The sequence below is a fragment of the Centruroides sculpturatus genome, unplaced genomic scaffold (assembly GCF_000671375.1).
Source record: "Centruroides sculpturatus isolate CEXI.00-Female unplaced genomic scaffold, Cexi_2.0 scaffold77, whole genome shotgun sequence".
Classification (NCBI taxonomy): domain Eukaryota; kingdom Metazoa; phylum Arthropoda; class Arachnida; order Scorpiones; family Buthidae; genus Centruroides; species Centruroides sculpturatus.
Window position 1 is genome coordinate 850,941 of NW_019384320.1, and position 19,803 is coordinate 870,743.

Consider the following 19,803-nt stretch of genomic DNA (forward strand, 5'->3'; position numbering starts at 1 on the left):
ATATATTTATATATATACATTTTACATATGTGTGTGAATTATATTATGTATATTATATATAGTGTGTATGAAATATGATCTAATTTGCACTTTTGTTTGCAGACAGTGCAAACAAATAGTACACTATCTGTCTATGCTGATATATACAAAGTAAATAAAAAGTATAATGATAAAAAATATGACATGTACATTATTTATTCTGTACTTTCATAACCATATTTTAATGGCAGTAAATTCAAATGATTTTATAAATCACATATTTGCATATTCTATGACTTAAAGGTACCAATTCCCAAAGTAAAACATTTGGGTGTAAATGCAGGATGAAGGACACACATGATTATAACACTATCTGACCAAAGTAGAACATGGTAGCAACCTTATTTAGAATCATCATCATGTTTAGTATAAATGATTTATTGCATTATTAATTCTTATTTAGATATTTGTTAAATTTTAAAATATTATAATAAATTATTACTTACTTCTACAGTCGAGACCATTACCAATATATCCTGTTTTGCAGTGGCATGAAAAGCTACCAAGAAGATTAATGCAGTCGGCTTCATGATGGCAATTTGCTTTTCCAATAGTACATTCATTAATATCTTTAGAAAAAAATTATTTTCAGTATCAAAATAATACGTTTTTTGAAAGTTAAATAATTTTAAAATTTCCTACCGATACATGTAGCTCTTTCTCCATTTACATCATCTTCATATAAATATTCATATCCTTGATCACAAATACATCTAAAATTATCACCTTCTACAATGCACTTACTGTTAGCCCCACATTGATATTTACCTTCTTTGCAAGGATCTTCAGCTAAATTTTTTCAAATAAATAAAACTTTATTGTTTATTATTATGAACTATTTTTTTGCTTACTAATTTGAATTTTTATTTTATTAGTAAATACTGTATATTCAGTTTAGAATAAAGTTTACTTTTATAAGATCTAAAGCTCTTCAAATTTTATATAAATAATAATAATAAAAAGAAAAATTTTAAAGAACTATAAAAATGTTCATAATTGATGAAATAGTTTCACAAATGACAAAGCACACACTTTGCAACAGACCTTTACTTTGTCTGTTGCAAAGTAAGCTATATATTGTATGCTATAGCTGGTTTTTATAGTTATTTAAAATGTTTATTTTAAAAAGTGAAAGAGCCTTCCTTTTTTATAAGAATTTTTTACAATTTTTGCAATTTTAACTTAATAATAGTTCACTAATCAGTTTAAAAAATTTAATAAACTCCAATTGCATAGGACTGATGCAGGACCTATTTCAGAAATTTGGTTGCTGGAAGCAGAAAGGAGACCTTTTTGCAGTCACAGTGTTTTTATCAATTTAATATGCCACTGTAAAATTGAAACCATCCTGTTGTTTTCTAAGGTTTAGATTTGAACAACAAATTTCCATTTCCAAAAGTTGAAAAATTATGGACATAAAATCTAATAGTTTTCACTGTTCATATTTTTAGGCTGCAATTTGAAAAAAATGTAGACCTATAAATTCCCACTGTTGTCAGTCTGTCTGTCTATCTGCCCTTCTTTAATCTCGAACAGTGTTAGATTAATGAAAGTCAAGACCAGATATGAAAAGCTTAGGGACAGGAGGCTCCAATTAACTATATACTTCCACTTTGGGCCAGAAGTCATGTTGTTTCGATTAAAAAATTTTTCTCCTGAACAGAGTTAGATAGATAACTGGCATGACTTCATTGTTGACAGGAAAAGTATGATGTACAGGGGCAATACACTACCAAACTTAAGTGCATTGTGATGAAAAATTGCATCCCAGCATTATGATAATGTCATAATAAGGGGGGCGTGACTTGACCGTGAGCGCTGCTGGTGACTTTGTTTCTACACCTCGATGTAAATCTAGAATTTAGTGTATTTTTTCAATTTTATTATCTGAATTAACCAAAAGTGTTTAATACTAATAAGAAATAACCAAGTTCGAGGAAAATTATTAATTAATAAGTATGCAACGTTCACCAAAAAAACGTGGTAGACCGTCAACTAATAGAAGCAAACCGGAAAGCAAAAAGACGCAACCAGGTACATCTAATTTCAAGCTTATAACNATTTCTCAGTATTTCAGAAGGCATTCTCAGAGCCACTTTCCTGCTAAGTACCAAATCATATGCACAAGGAGTCTTCAAACGTGTGTTAGCAAAGACAGTACACAAATGTGTGTTGTGTGTTATGCCACTGCACTAAGAAGGAAACTACAAGAGATGGCCCCCCTCAAATTTGGCCAACTTTGATATATATCATAGTAACTACCCTTCTAAAACCACTCAATGCAACCCAAGCATTCATGAAAAAAATGAGTTTAAAATTTTCTGTGATCTTTATGTACTGTTATATGGATATGTTAAAACCAGTATAGCTAAGTAGATAAGATGTTTAACTATTATAGTATACTGTGTTTCAAGTTCAAATCTTACTTTTAAAAATTTTTTAATCTGCTCTGAAATGGATTATTGTACAAAGTATTTTTCTCATTTTAGCATAGAAATGGTATAACAACAAAATACTAATTTTATTTGCCATGCACTTTAAGCATTTTATTCATTGTAATTTCCAAGTAGATATGTAGCAATACTATGCAATAACAAAAATCTTCCTTGCAAGTGTTTAATTATTGGTGTAGCAATATGAGTAAATTGAGGGTCATGTAGTACCAACCTTTTTTCTTTATTATAATAAATTTAATAATTTTATTTAATTCAAAAATTTTACTTATTACTTAATAGTGTAAGAAGTGGTCTAACTGCCTTCCTTTAGAAAAAATTATTTTATATTAATAACAGTTATCCAAATTATAATCTGAATATAATTATTATAGAATATTTGGGCTTGGTTGTTTATGTATCTACAATGATTTGTGAATAGAAATTAAACAGAAATCAATAAATGCTTGAGATAGCAACTTCTAAATTGCATACCAGTAATTAATTACCTTGCTTTTGATGGCTGCTTTGAAAGCACAGTATATGGTAGGGCAGGTTATACAAAGGTTTTATTTTTATTCTTTAAATTTTTTTATTCAGGACATATGCCATTATGAGTTGTGTGTCATCACAGGTTATCTGCCTGAAATTATGGTACTATGTTTTTTAAGTAAAGCTTATATTTAGTAGCTTTACAAAGTATGATAATTTCTATATAAGAATAAATTGAAATTCTTACCACTTTGTGTACATTGATAGCCATCTCCTATATATCCTGCATTGCATTGGCATTGATATTCTCCAGTAGAATGGTCATAAATACATTGAGCATGTGGATGACATGTATTTAGTGTATTACAGTCTTCTGTTATAAATTTTTAAAATTTTAATTAAATTTGATTAATAAAATTATAGTTATTAAAATACTGTTCTTAATAATATAACTTTGACTCATCAAAAATGTAACAAGTTTATGAAATTTGTTTCAAGGCTAAAAAATACCTAAATAAAAATACTTTTAAATACTTTTATTTATGTATTTTTTTTTAGCCTCTACTGGCTTCATCAGTTGGAATATATAATGAGCCACAGAAAATAATATAGTTTAAATTTAAGTTTTTTTCCTTATTTTTATTATTGATAATATGTCAAATTTCTAAAATTTATCAGATGTTATTTATATTAAAAATTATTAAGCTAAATTTTTAATGATGACTTACTTGCAACGCAATAATATCCATTACCAGTAAAACCTTGTTTACATGAGCATGCATAATTTCCAGAAAAAGAATCATATGTGCAGTCAGCATCACTATGACAGTTATGAGCAAAATTACATGACTGTGTATCATCTACACAAATAATTCCATTTCCACGATATCCTTCACGACACTGACACTGATACTGCTGAGTTGCATCATTTAATATACACTCAGCAAAAGGATGACAGTCATTGTTAAAGCGACAATCTCTAGTATTTTGATTTTCTTCATCTTGGTAACATATGTATCCATTTCCATTATATCCTTCATTGCAGATGCAAACAGCAGATTGATTTTGAAACACCTTTGGTCCCATACCTGTCGGATTATCAAGGGACAACTGTACTGAATTTCAGATGGATAACCTGCAGGTTATTTGAATTTGAAAGGGGTGTGAGTTATTCAATAGGGCAGGTTATATGCCAATTCTAAATTCCAGTCACAAGTAAGGTTGATTCAGACTATCTGACTGGCTGGTGGTAGGCAAACCAACCCACCAGACTGACAATTTTCTGTCTCATGTTTGTGAAAAATGACACCAAGTGTTTGAGTATAGGCTATTTCTCACTGTTTTACAGCCTTGACTTAGTGATGTATCAATGGATTAAAATTTAATTTTTTAATAAATATTTGAAATTAAGATACAAATTAATTTCACTCTAATACAAAATACAAGAAGCCAAAAAAGTTAAATTTTTATACAATTATTATTTAAAATTTAAAAAAGCTTTAAGAAATAAAATTATTTTCTGTTTAATTTTTTCTGAGTATTAAATAATTACTACAGGACAACGGAAATTAGTCATGAAATAACAATGATAAATTATACTTATTTATTTTTACACTTAATTTACATAATTGGGACAGTTTGTAAACACTCACTAGCCACATCCATAATTAAATTATGGATGTGACTAATGAGTACAGAGAGAAATTTCTCAGTATTTCAGAAGGCATTCTCAGAGCCACTTTCCTGCTAAGTACCAAATCATATGCACAAGGAGTCTTCAAACGTGTGTTAGCAAAGACAGTACACAAATGTGTGTTGTGTGTTATGCCACTGCACTAAGAAGGAAACTACAAGAGATGGCCCCCCTCAAATTTGGCCAACTTTGATATATATCATAGTAACTACCCTTCTAAAACCACTCAATGCAACCCAAGCATTCATGAAAAAAATGAGTTTAAAATTTTCTGTGATCTTTATGTACTGTTATATGGATATGTTAAAACCAGTATAGCTAAGTAGATAAGATGTTTAACTATTATAGTATACTGTGTTTCAAGTTCAAATCTTACTTTTAAAAATTTTTTAATCTGCTCTGAAATGGATTATTGTACAAAGTATTTTTCTCATTTTAGCATAGAAATGGTATAACAACAAAATACTAATTTTATTTGCCATGCACTTTAAGCATTTTATTCATTGTAATTTCCAAGTAGATATGTAGCAATACTATGCAATAACAAAAATCTTCCTTGCAAGTGTTTAATTATTGGTGTAGCAATATGAGTAAATTGAGGGTCATGTAGTACCAACCTTTTTTCTTTATTATAATAAATTTAATAATTTTATTTAATTCAAAAATTTTACTTATTACTTAATAGTGTAAGAAGTGGTCTAACTGCCTTCCTTTAGAAAAAATTATTTTATATTAATAACAGTTATCCAAATTATAATCTGAATATAATTATTATAGAATATTTGGGCTTGGTTGTTTATGTATCTACAATGATTTGTGAATAGAAATTAAACAGAAATCAATAAATGCTTGAGATAGCAACTTCTAAATTGCATACCAGTAATTAATTACCTTGCTTTTGATGGCTGCTTTGAAAGCACAGTATATGGTAGGGCAGGTTATACAAAGGTTTTATTTTTATTCTTTAAATTTTTTTATTCAGGACATATGCCATTATGAGTTGTGTGTCATCACAGGTTATCTGCCTGAAATTATGGTACTATGTTTTTTAAGTAAAGCTTATATTTAGTAGCTTTACAAAGTATGATAATTTCTATATAAGAATAAATTGAAATTCTTACCACTTTGTGTACATTGATAGCCATCTCCTATATATCCTGCATTGCATTGGCATTGATATTCTCCAGTAGAATGGTCATAAATACATTGAGCATGTGGATGACATGTATTTAGTGTATTACAGTCTTCTGTTATAAATTTTTAAAATTTTAATTAAATTATTAAAACAAGCAAAACTCATGATGAAATCCTGTTTAAAATGTTACAAAATTTTTAACAATAAAGAAAATAATTTTAGTTGTGATAATGTTAATAAAATTATTTTCTGTTTAATTTTTTCTGAGTATTAAATAATTACTACAGGACAACGGAAATTAGTCATGAAATAACAATGATAAATTATACTTATTTATTTTTACACTTAATTTACATAATTGGGACAGTTTGTAAACACTCACTAGCCACATCCATAATTAAATTATGGATGTGACTAATGAGTACAGAGAGAAATTTCTCAGTATTTCAGAAGGCATTCTCAGAGCCACTTTCCTGCTAAGTACCAAATCATATGCACAAGGAGTCTTCAAACATGTGTTAGCAAAGACAGTACACAAATGTGTGTTGTGTGTTATGCCACTGCACTAAGAAGGAAACTACAAGAGATGGCCCCCCTCAAATTTGGCCAACTTTGATATATATCATAGTAACTACCCTTCTAAAACCACTCAATGCAACCCAAGCATTCATGAAAAAAATGAGTTTAAAATTTTCTGTGATCTTTATGTACTGTTATATGGATATGTTAAAACCAGTATAGCTAAGTAGATAAGATGTTTAACTATTATAGTATACTGTGTTTCAAGTTCAAATCTTACTTTTAAAAATTTTTTAATCTGCTCTGAAATGGATTATTGTACAAAGTATTTTTCTCATTTTAGCATAGAAATGGTATAACAACAAAATACTAATTTTATTTGCCATGCACTTTAAGCATTTTATTCATTGTAATTTCCAAGTAGATATGTAGCAATACTATGCAATAACAAAAATCTTCCTTGCAAGTGTTTAATTATTGGTGTAGCAATATGAGTAAATTGAGGGTCATGTAGTACCAACCTTTTTTCTTTATTATAATAAATTTAATAATTTTATTTAATTCAAAAATTTTACTTATTACTTAATAGTGTAAGAAGTGGTCTAACTGCCTTCCTTTAGAAAAAATTATTTTATATTAATAACAGTTATCCAAATTATAATCTGAATATAATTATTATAGAATATTTGGGCTTGGTTGTTTATGTATCTACAATGATTTGTGAATAGAAATTAAACAGAAATCAATAAATGCTTGAGATAGCAACTTCTAAATTGCATACCAGTAATTAATTACCTTGCTTTTGATGGCTGCTTTGAAAGCACAGTATATGGTAGGGCAGGTTATACAAAGGTTTTATTTTTATTCTTTAAATTTTTTTATTCAGGACATATGCCATTATGAGTTGTGTGTCATCACAGGTTATCTGCCTGAAATTATGGTACTATGTTTTTTAAGTAAAGCTTATATTTAGTAGCTTTACAAAGTATGATAATTTCTATATAAGAATAAATTGAAATTCTTACCACTTTGTGTACATTGATAGCCATCTCCTATATATCCTGCATTGCATTGGCATTGATATTCTCCAGTAGAATGGTCATAAATACATTGAGCATGTGGATGACATGTATTTAGTGTATTACAGTCTTCTGTTATAAATTTTTAAAATTTTAATTAAATTTGATTAATAAAATTATAGTTATTAAAATACTGTTCTTAATAATATAACTTTGACTCATCAAAAATGTAACAAGTTTATGAAATTTGTTTCAAGGCTAAAAAATACCTAAATAAAAATACTTTTAAATACTTTTATTTATGTATTTTTTTTTAGCCTCTACTGGCTTCATCAGTTGGAATATATAATGAGCCACAGAAAATAATATAGTTTAAATTTAAGTTTTTTTCCTTATTTTTATTATTGATAATATGTCAAATTTCTAAAATTTATCAGATGTTATTTATATTAAAAATTATTAAGCTAAATTTTTAATGATGACTTACTTGCAACGCAATAATATCCATTACCAGTAAAACCTTGTTTACATGAGCATGCATAATTTCCAGAAAAAGAATCATATGTGCAGTCAGCATCACTATGACAGTTATGAGCAAAATTACATGACTGTGTATCATCTACACAAATAATTCCATTTCCACGATATCCTTCACGACACTGACACTGATACTGCTGAGTTGCATCATTTAATATACACTCAGCAAAAGGATGACAGTCATTGTTAAAGCGACAATCTCTAGTATTTTGATTTTCTTCATCTTGGTAACATATGTATCCATTTCCATTATATCCTTCATTGCAGATGCAAACAGCAGATTGATTTTGAAGCTGAATACAGCTTGCATTAGGATCACACTGTATATCTGCACAAGTGTCCATTCCTTTAATTTAAAATATAAAAATTATTAAAATTTAATTAATGCATAGTTTCATATGAATACTGTATTAAGTTTTCAAATATGTAATAATTTTTATAACTAAGTTTTAGAAATATTATTTTATTTTTATTAAAATAGTACTGGACATAGGGTATATATAAAAACAAGCATGAACTTCTGATAATCAAATCACTAAACACTGAGTTAATTTTAGACTATAAATTATTGTTAATTATTGAAACAAATTTAATCAAAAGATAGTTATCATATTGTATTAATATTTACATTAATTTAAGAATATTCCAGAAGAAACATTGACCCAGAGTGGGACTCAAGTTTACATCTGTTTATCACATAGGTGTGCTGTAGCAGATTACATGTGATTCAGTTACATGCTATTCCCTTACAAAATTTGCTAACTGGGTCAAAGCTATTATATATTGGGGCAACTGCCAGAATGCTTTTCCTCTGTCTTGTGGAGCATTGTAAAGATGATGTGCATAATAGGTGTACAACAGAACTAGCTAAACAAATAATGAAGGATAAGTTTGATCTACTTTGGTCACAAACTTTATTTCTAAAATGCTGTGGGGACCAAAAACACTATTCATCTGGAATCTCTTTTCATTGTGTCAATGCCACCATGCAACTCCCCATGCTTGATATACCAAAGCTGTGGCTAGCATTGAATAAACATCTAAACTCTTACATTGTGTATTTCATGATAAAAAACATCTCATTTCATCAGTGGTGCTGCTATGTATAGGAAATCCTTGTTAATTTGAATTTGGATAATTCATAACTGTACTTTTGTCCCAGCCAGGGATATAGAGATTTACACATTAAGGAATTTGGTTAGTTTGAAATACAGCTACTTTGAAATTTGAAATGAAAATTCTGTCCAAACTATGATATGCATACATTAACTTGTTCATTTAGATTGAAGTGCATTCATACTGTAAGAGAACAGTAGACCAAGAACAACTCAAATCTGGTCAATATGGCTTTGCTTTTACAGTAACACATTTTCAGATGCCACCTTACACATGGATGATCCTTTTTTTTCTCTTATCTCATAAAATATAACTGGTTTTTGGAATTGCAAAATTGGGCTACAAGTATTCAGATATTTATAGGGCTCCAGGCTACTACATTTTGGGCCTCTTCAAAAATAATTTGGGCAACATTTCAAGGAATTCTGCTTTGCTTTTTTATAAAACCTATCTGGCAACCTATGAGGTTCTCACCTGACAGGTACTATTTATATGCAGTTTATTTATATTAGTACTAGCAGATGACTCCTGCGTTGTCTGTACAAAAATAACAACAAAAAAGATTAAGATTATTAGATTATTTAGTACTTCTAATCCTTATATTATATTATTTGATTTATATAACTACGAAGGTAATGTTAGGTAAGGGTTTATCACACCAAGTGACCAATCTACAACATTTAAAAAAACTCTAAATTCTATAGTAGAGGAATAAAGAACTTTTTGACTACTAATTAATACTGGTCTATTATTAATATTTGAAAAGTGATCCGTTTTGGATAGGTTATGATGGCCCTGCACTTGATCGAAATTGCTAACCTTAACATCAGAAAGATATGACTTGATTAAATAAAAAAGTCTTGTAAAAATGTGAGAATAATTGCTTTTATGTGATGATAAAGTGTTTATATTTTGGAAGCAGATTGTATAAACTACATAGGAAGTACATTCCCGCAAATATGACATTTATTGAAAAAGTATTGGGCTGCAATTTAAAAACAATCGTAGACCTATAAATTCCAGCTGTTGTTCGTCTGTATGTTGTCTGTCTCTGTCTTTTTCTTTAATCTCGAGAAGTTAGGTAGATGAAGGTTGAGACCAGATACGGAAATCTTAGGGGAGGAGGCCCTGATTAACTATATATGAACTTTTGATGCAAACTGGAAGTCATGCTATTACATTTCAAAACTTTTCTCCCAAAAGATGTTATAGATGACTGGCACAACTCTATTGTTAAAGGAAAAGTATGATGTACAGGGCAAGACATTACTAATAATTTGTGTGGAAAGCATATGTTTTAAATTAAATAAATTAAAAATATGATTAAAACTTAAAGCATTGTGACGTTATCACACTAAATAATTGCTTGTTAGAATCAGTTTCATTTATTTGGTTACGATAACACGACATGTGCGCGATCTGCCCAAGGTGATGCATCCCAGGATTATGGGACCTATTTAGGTGTTACTAACGTGAAGAAACCGCGGAAAATATGTGGCCGTTGGCCAGGCCCGAACCCATGACCAATGTTTAGTGATTTTATCCACTTGGCTACTGGAAGGCATTTATTAGAATTAAGAAAGTACCAAATTGTTAGATGTGAAAAATTAAATTAACGAAAATAGCGTTCTGTATACGTAGCCCTATTCCGTTTTCTTAATAAATTACATGTTACATGGTATTTGGCATATTTTAGAGAAATATGTAAATCTCGGATAATTCAAAGTCACGATTATTTTGTCTCTTGAATTTCAAACTAACGAGGATTTCCTTTAACTACATGTAATTCAATTTACAATGAGTTAGCAAGGTGGCTACATAATGAAATATCAATCTTATCTGAATCAGTTCAAACTTGGATCTCATGGCATCATTATTGTTAGTAGTATAGATGCATGGTTCTCTCTCTCTCATCACACTGGCCATGTGTAATTGTGGTTGGCTATAGAGCCTAAATTTTCTATTACCTTATATTCAATCAACCAATGAATGAACTGTTCAATCAACTAATAATTTTAACAATTTGAATAAATTATTAAAATTATGTCTTAGAAGATAATTTTATTATTTAATTACAAGTTCTCACTTCATTTAAATGTATTTCAGGTTTCTTCTCTTGGTTCCTATGGAGGTCTGCATATTTGACAAGATTAGGAAGTTGGAGATCAAGAATGCAGGTGCCTATGGATTGGTTAAAAACACTTCTTTTTGGAAGAGATATTTCTAGGCTCTAACTTTCATGCATAATAAATTAGAATTAAGTATAAAAGAGTTTTGTATAGTTAAATTGCAAAAATAAAGTGTTAATGTGAAAGAGAACATAGTTTAGCATGTTCTTATTATGATTCAGTTTTGTACAGATTTATTATTTTTTTTAAATAAAGCATTTAAATTGTTTTGTATTTACATTTTAAAGAGTTTTTTTTATTTTATAGTTTATATTAATACTAATTTTTTAATCATTATTCAACATACAGTGCGATCTTAAAGTCCCTCCTTAGTGGGTCATGCTCACGTAGCTCANTAACCTAAATTTTGATATAATATATAAACAAATAATTCAAATAATGAATGATTACACTCCAAAAATGTCAACGTCTTTCAGGGATACGTGAATCTTTTAACATCTCCCGAATACTCCAAAACGACTCATCTCAAGATTATAGAAATATTTTAAACAGTCTGAACTGAATAAAAAAGATCTCTACAGTCTGTATAACTTTTTCATTGAAATCACAAAAATGTTGTAAATCTGAGCCAGTATATTAAATATTACCAACATTGTACATCTGACTGTTAATGTAAATAATATTATTATAACTATCAAATTGTTTGATACTGATATCCTGTATATTATGTAAATATTACTAAAAATTTATAATATTCCATTGTATGGCCCCCTGCAACAGGGACACTTCCCTTTATGCTAATAAAGATTATTATTATTATTATTATTATGTCATAATAAATAATTGCTCATTCTATATAAAATTTTTTTCTAATTTCTTTTTAATAATTATAAATATATAATTATATATAAATTATAAAGAAACTTACATGTTAATGGTGAGATCTTGTTAGACATTGCATAACGAACAATTTGTTCTTTGTCATCGTAAACAATAAAATTTCGAGTTACTTTCAGTCTCATTATATCTAGTTTAGGATCTTGAGGTTCAAATTCACAAATTGTATAGGATATTGTTTGATCAACAGTAAATGGTACTTCCAAATTATTTCCCTCCAATCTGTATGATCGTGATGAATGTGATCGAATTACACCTTTAATGCAAATTTTTGCCTGTTATTCTGTACTTAAAAATTTAACAAATATTAAATAATTCAGGAATTAAATACCATTGGAAACTTTTGTATATTCCTCCTCAAAATCATCAATATCAATCTTTGAACCATATGGTATTGTTGGAAGAGAGCCTCTTATTTCAATATTTAATTTCATATAATTAAAAACATCTGGTCCTAAAAACTGTTCTTTTACAGTAACATGATGACCACTTTGTGGAAACTTAATTTCAGCTGTTCTGTTGAATGCACCTCCTAACAAAAAACATAAAACAGGATGCAAAATTAGTTAATATGATAGGTGACACAGGCAATTTAATTAAAGATAATTTAATATATAGAAAATATTAATTTATGCACCTGTTGTCATAAACCCATTTCTTGCATCTTTTCCTGGTAAAGCAAATAGCCATCCAATTACTCCACCTAAGATGGTTAATGATTGCATATCATAGCCAATTGATGGAGGTGCTCGACTCACTGCTGTGTAGGTTCGGCCGTCAGCTGTTACTACGTATGCGTGAAGATCAACGTCTTCAAGTTGAAAATCATTTAAAATACCATTCACTTTACCATTCAATCTTTGTGGCTCACCTGAATAATATTGTAAATAGATGCATTATGATAATTATATAAATAATCTGAAATATCTGATGCTCATACCTTTCAATAAACAATTTCTTCCATTACCAAAATGAGTATTTAAACATTTGCAACAAAATCCTTCTTCATAATCAACACATTTGGATGTGGGTGGACAAGGTAATAAAGTGTTTGCACAAGATGATAGTTCAATAATATTTGGATCCAAATCTAAATCAGCTGGTAAAACATTACCATTACTTTCTGTTTTACCAATATGAAATAACCAAACACCTGGTTGTCGGATATTTGACATCCTAAGTGAAATAATGAAATGAAAATGATAATGAAACATTTATCTCTAATATATCATTTTAAAATAAAAGTTTAAGAAAAAGAAATTATTACCTATCAAAATTTCGTGCTTGATCAGTGCCTGACCCACGTAATGTATAAAGCCTGCCATCACCAGACATAAAACCAGCTTGAGCTCTAGCATCAGGTAAATTGGCATTTTTTCCATCTCCCTGAATCCACTGGATTCCTCCTTCAGGATAAAGGAAGTATGCATAACTATCTTCTCCATCACTAACAATTACCACTTGAAATGTATTCACCTTAAAATATATTTTTTAAACTTTAATATTTTTTCATTTTCTAATAATGTATAGTCAGAGAACAATTAAAATATTTAATCATATAATTAGATAATAAATCCTAATAATTTATTATGCCATTATATATATTTTCATAGTAAAAGAAGTTGCAATTCATTTTAATATAACTATCTTCTATTGAAATAAATTTTATAGGAAAAATGTTATTTTAATAATAGTTTTTCTATGAAAGTGGTTTTTAAAAGTTTTTTAAACTAAAAATTGAATATCTGCTAAATCTATTTATTTAATTGTTATTGACTTAGAGAATAGAAAATTTTTCAAAGTAGTTACTGCTTAGTTAATTTAGTGTTTACTAGAAATTAAAATAATTGACAAAAAATTTGAGTCAAGATGCAAGTCACAATACAAGCATAATTTCCTGAAAGCAGCCATCAGTGTTTCAACTCATTAATCAGAAATATCTCATAAAATCAAAGCATTTAATGTGTATTTACATATATATATCTCAATAATCTGATTAATTCGGCTGTTGGTTGGTTGATTATTATATTTACAGTATCACAGAATATAAATAATTGACCTGAGTTTCAATTCAAGACATTCATCATAGTTACAGTAAGTTAAAAGGTAGTGGGAAAGATGGGTTATACAAAAAGAAAAACTGAATTTGAATGTAAAACTGAAGATCAGTAAAGAAGAAGAATGTAAAGGTAAAAAGTAGTTAAAATGTTAACATTTTAATAATTTTTTTTTCTGTCTAATTTAATTTTAAGACAGCTTGTAGAATAAGCTAATTGGTAAACAGTCTTATCAATGGAAATTATTTACTACTAATTTACTCTATATATGATAGGATCCTCCCTGTCAAGAGTAACACTAGCATGTTGTCATTGTAGATTTGTCTCTAGATCCAGATGACCCTTCAAGTATCAAGTATACTACAGATATTATTGACATTATAATCTTTTTTCTCTGAGGTTATTTTAGCATTTACTATTATGAGAGTGAGTTAAAAGAAATTGTCAAAAGTATAGCAATAACAAATTCTGAATTTATATCATTGTAAATAACTATTATTGGTGAATCTGTCCAATAATTTTCATGGAAATATGATGATATGGTACTTCATTTGATCGTAATAGCAAAGCAAATGCCATCTACTGCCCACCTATAATAAAATGGAAGTTGATCATGACAAACAGTACATAGCCCTGAAATAGTGTTTCATTTGTGAAAAACAGCTTATGAAACGTTGAAATAGGTGTATAGTGAAGCAAATCTATAATCCACAGAATTTTGATCAAAATTTCTCTGAAGGTCAGCTATCAACCTCAAAGCTGACAGGTCTACAGAATCCTGTATGAGAGTGTTGACTGAAGAACTCATTAACACTACTGGTGTGATTGTTTGAGAAGACCGCCATTGATAAACTTGCCAATATGTCAAACATCTGCCATGAGTATGTCCATACAATTCTGCATGACCATTTGCATATGAAATGCATTTGCTGTCAATGGGTTTCCTGGTTTCAGAGGCTTGAGCAGAAGCATGTTCAGATGGAAGTACAAGAGTTATAATGTGTGACACTAGTGACAAGTTATGAAGCCTTGCTACTTCACTTGATCCTCAGGGCAAATAGGCAAGCACAATGTGGAAATCACTTATCTCTCAATCCAAAGAAGGAAGTAGTTGCTCTGTCAGTTGGCAACATAATGGTCATACATTTGGTTGATGAGGAACAGTGTACCAATAGGTTGTGCTGTTACTTGTAACAGTCACCAGCTATTACTAATAGTCAGTTCTATACATGATTGAATCACTTCTGCAGGAACCAACAGGAACATTAAATATTCCTATGAGCAAATGATGACAATATTCTAACATGGTGGCTGAGTTTTTGATTGAGAAAAATAGCTCATACATTCCACATTAACTATGCAGCCCATATTTACTATCCTGCAAACTTTCCAATTTCTAAAGTCAGAGTCCTATCATAAAACAAAGCAGAGAATTGCCTTCATTGCTTTGATCACTTCTGTCTGCAACAACAGTGATCAAAGCAGTGAAGGCAATTCCTGCTTTGATCACTGTTGTTGCAGTGATCAAAAGAGGAATTGCCTTCACTTCACTTCACTTCACTTCACTGTTCAGAACATCTCAAAAGATGAGTTACTTGTGTCTTCAAGGAGTGGCAGAAGTGAATTGAATTTCATGGATAATATTTTTTTAAAAAATGGCTACACTCTAAAATGACTTTCATGTGAAAAAATCAGTCTTAATTTGTTTTGACTTGCCATTGTAATATTTGATAAAGAAAATGGAAGTGAAATGAAATGATAAAATTTTTATTGTTCAGCTGTCGTTTTGTATTTTACACACAATTCGTTTTAGATGGTTCCATCTTAAATATTTCATTTTTTTAATTTTTTTTATTTTATAATTACATCTGAAATGAATTGTTAACAAAAATAAAATGAAAGAAATGGGAAAAAATGTTTGAGGCGATACTTTCTAACTGGTTAGGTGTCATGTTTTCAATGGCAAATTCAGAGATATGCTGCATATCTTTGAATTTGCCAGAGATATACAATAGTGCAGATTATTGCAACATTTTTAGTTTTATTCTAGAAATTTTTATGGGATATATATCAGTGTGGGTTATACACAAGAAATTAAAGACTTCAATTACATTAAGCTTGTTCAATTAGTAGATGCCTTTAATTAAAAAATGCTTGCAATTTATTTAGAGAAAAATGTCAAATTATTTAAATTAATAATACTTACCAAGCCAACACCTTTTTCATAATGTCCAACTCCATCCCAGGTTGCAATAAATATACTTATGGGTTGAAAATTTGAAGATTGAGAGAAATGACGGTGAATATCTCTCGAAGCTCGTTCCAAAAGATCAGCAGCTCTAGTTTCTCTTCAAATAGAATTAATACATATAATAAAATTGATAGTTCAAAATATTTATATTTTAATATATACTGCTATATGTTAATTTACCTGTAATAAATTCTTCCTGTACCCCTTGTATCTACATCAGAATATAATGGTGCAATTATTGGATATGTCAATGGAAACTGTGCATTAAAAAATGCTGGTACTTCTGTTAGAAATGAGAGCAGTCCATTATCATTGACCTAAAAATAGTTTATTGGAAAAATAAATATATTATAGCAAATATAAGAAAATTTTATTTATTTATACAATAAACCTTTGCTTTAAGGAATTTGTACTATCTAAAATATTTTCTTGTATTGTTATGTAGTTGTAAAAATGGAAATAAGAAATTCAAAATATCTGTGATTAAAATGCAAGATAATTTTATTGCAAATGTAAATAAATATATGTTTTCTGCAGACATGTAGAGGACTAGAGAAAAGTATGATTAGCATTCACTGTATTTTGCATCTGCAAAATGCATTTCCAATAGAATAAATTTTCAAACTTTGTAAAATTTGAACTGAAATTATAGGTATTTAAATAGAAAAACAATTTTCTGATCATTTCCTATCCTAAGGACAATATTAAATTTGAGCTACTTAGGTAAATTAATATTTGTTTATGATTTTTGACACTATAAAAATCTTTGTTCTTAATTGCAATGATACTTTTTGTATTAAATCAGGATTTGTCATTTTATAATTTTACAAATTAGTTTATTTTGCATATATTTTTGTTTCTTTTGTCAGCATTTTTGTTTGCCTATATTGAATCATTTATAAACAATATATGAGTGACGTTTTGTTCATCTAATTTTATTGTGGATCTCTGTTTCTGCACAAGAGAATAAAACAATAGCATTTTTCGAATAACAAATCATCATAATGTTATATAATACAGTACTGAAATCTGATTAATCATTTGAGAAAATGTTAATTTTTATGCCTACATTTTAGTACATTAAAGTGAATTTAAAAGTGAAAATTACGCCTACATTAAAGTGAGGTACAATGGATGCTTCGGATGAAATGAAATATGTCATTGGTTTGCTTAGCCATCTGTATTAATTTCCTCACCATGCAATGTGCTCAATCTTACTAAGATAATGATTGGCGCTTACATGGAAAATTGAATTATCAATCATCATCTAATGGGAACATGTATAACAATGAAAGTTTGTTCATGGAATACTGCTGAATTCACAGAACATAATGAAGAAACATAACAGATCAAAGATATTTGTTGCTGTAATCTTCTAATGAGAGGAAGAAGAAATTGGAGCTTTATACTCTATCTGCGGCTCTGGCCAGATTCTATATAATGAAATTACAAAGTCATGAGAATTAATTTATGCAGTTTCAATTGCACAAAGGGGGGAAAACAAATAATATAATCTGGACAATCTGTCAAGATATAGAGGGTACTAGCTCTGGGTCCCGTGATTGCTCTCCAGGGTCCTGGGTAGAATAATTCAAAAATAGCAATAAACAATGGTAGATATGAGTTTCAAGTTCTGTTATTGGGCTCATTAATGCATAGAGAGTAAAACAAATGATGTATATATATTTTTTTAATGGAAGAAAGTTATGCATCATAAGAATTTTATATTATTTTTTTAGGAAAAAAAAATCCCAATTTAAGTCCTTTCGATTTTATAAATTTATTTAAACGTTTAAAAGTTTAATTAAGAAAATGCTTCATGATGATGATAAAATTATCTTATTGTAGGCTGTGTGGGCAGTCTGAATTTTTATGTTAACTAAAAGGATTTTTTCACCATGTAGGCATTGAAACGGCCTTTTAAATCATGCCCATTGTGTTCGGCCAGGCTCACAATGGATGCGGTCGGGTAGTGAGGGAGGGCGCCTGATATATCGGGGACAGACAGCCCATGAAAAATTCCTACTGCTGCTCGTCCGGATTCGATTCTGGGACACCCAGAGTGATAGGTCGACATTTAACCGTTTCGGCCATCCAACCGCCTATTGAACAGATTTAATAGATTTCTAGTTTTCTACTGTTACTCGACGTAATTTATATCTTTTTTTCAACTGCCACTGACTGGAATCTTTCCTAGTCTTCCTCTTGTCCTTGCCCATCAGTTTGTTTCTTGTTTATAAATTTCTGTTGATATTACTACAGATTATCGCTGAACATCTCTAGCGCGTAACAAAGCACAATAATCAATGGCCTTGTGCTCAATCCCGCAGAAAATTATATAGATAAATAAATGGGAAAGGAAAAGTCGTACAAAACGTTTTGTACGAAACTTTTTTCCTATCTATCTATCTGTGGAAATAAAAATTATTACTTGGTGTATACGTTAATTTTATAAATGGGTAAAATCAATGAAAATATTCTAAGAATTGAAAGATTATTTAATAATTTCGTTTTGTAAAATTCCTAAAAAACATTAAATATATTTCTTTTATTATATTCCGAAGGCTCTAAGAGTAGAGATCGCTGAAAAACAGTAAAAGTAAACTGCAATGACATACGCAACAACCTGGACGATTTTTTTTTTACTCTTTTCGACCTGTGGGCACTAAGAGGGCCTCTTTTTGCAAGCCCATTATGGATTCGGCCAGGCCCACAATGGGGTTGCCGGGTGGTGAGGGACGGGGCCCGACATATCCGAACGGACCAACCCCCGAAAGGTTCCTGGGGATTTTACGACCCGTTCGGATTCGAACCCGGGTCCCCCAGAGTGGTAGGCTGTCACCTTGACCATCAGGCCGTCGTAGTTTGTTTAGTTATAGCAACGCAACACTTGGGCGATCTGTCTAGGGGAATGCCTTCCGGGAGGTCTTTTTAGGGGAAACTGGCCCCTATTTAAGCGTTACAGACGTGGAGAAAACCCAGAAAACTGCACGTGGCCAGCCCGTCCGAGCGAGGCGCGAACCCACGACCAAACTCCCAATGTTCAAGGAACGAAGACCGCTTGGCCAGAAAGAGTTTAAAAATAAAAAGAAAACCCGAATTTATTAGGTACAGTAGTCTTGTAACCCGACATATATCGGACCGGCGGGTGTCGAATTAAAACAAATTGTCGGATTACTGATTTTGTATGTATGCACTGTACTACATATTATACAGTAAAAAAACTCACTTGGTTCATCATCTTAATAACGATTGTGATTAGTTTGCCGACCGCACGTGTAATAAACAACTAGCCGCTTACGGTATACACGTACAGTACTGTACTGTACTGTACATAAGTCTGTCACATACATCAACAAGGGGTAACACGAAAATTTAATGTGCGCTGATGTTCAGAGTGTGGGATTGGCGAGTGGCAGACTCTACTATATTTTAAAAAATTCGAATAGCTACAAAACGATGCCAAAACATGCACTACGTCAAAATT

General features: G+C 30.0%; 1 protein-coding gene across 1 annotated transcript in view; it reads right to left on the minus strand.

Annotated features, from left to right (window-relative positions):
• Positions 1-19,557, minus strand: part of LOC111624966 (nidogen-1-like) — a 47,652-nt gene extending 28,095 nt beyond the window's left edge. Inside the window, exons 1-14 of the mRNA XM_023367967.1 lie at positions 19,546-19,557; positions 16,497-16,633; positions 16,272-16,413; positions 13,276-13,484; positions 12,949-13,184; positions 12,646-12,879; positions 12,340-12,540; positions 12,040-12,264; positions 11,069-11,163; positions 10,950-10,988; positions 9,457-9,466; positions 8,090-8,212; positions 3,692-3,964; positions 3,211-3,336 (exon numbers count right to left, since the gene is read on the minus strand). Coding sequence (XP_023223735.1) covers positions 3,211-3,336; positions 3,692-3,964; positions 8,090-8,212; positions 9,457-9,466; positions 10,950-10,988; positions 11,069-11,163; positions 12,040-12,264; positions 12,340-12,540; positions 12,646-12,879; positions 12,949-13,184; positions 13,276-13,484; positions 16,272-16,413; positions 16,497-16,633; positions 19,546-19,557 — 2,062 coding nt within the window. The remainder of the gene's footprint in view (positions 1-3,210; positions 3,337-3,691; positions 3,965-8,089; positions 8,213-9,456; positions 9,467-10,949; positions 10,989-11,068; positions 11,164-12,039; positions 12,265-12,339; positions 12,541-12,645; positions 12,880-12,948; positions 13,185-13,275; positions 13,485-16,271; positions 16,414-16,496; positions 16,634-19,545) is intronic.
• Positions 19,558-19,803: the final 246 nt, after the last annotated feature.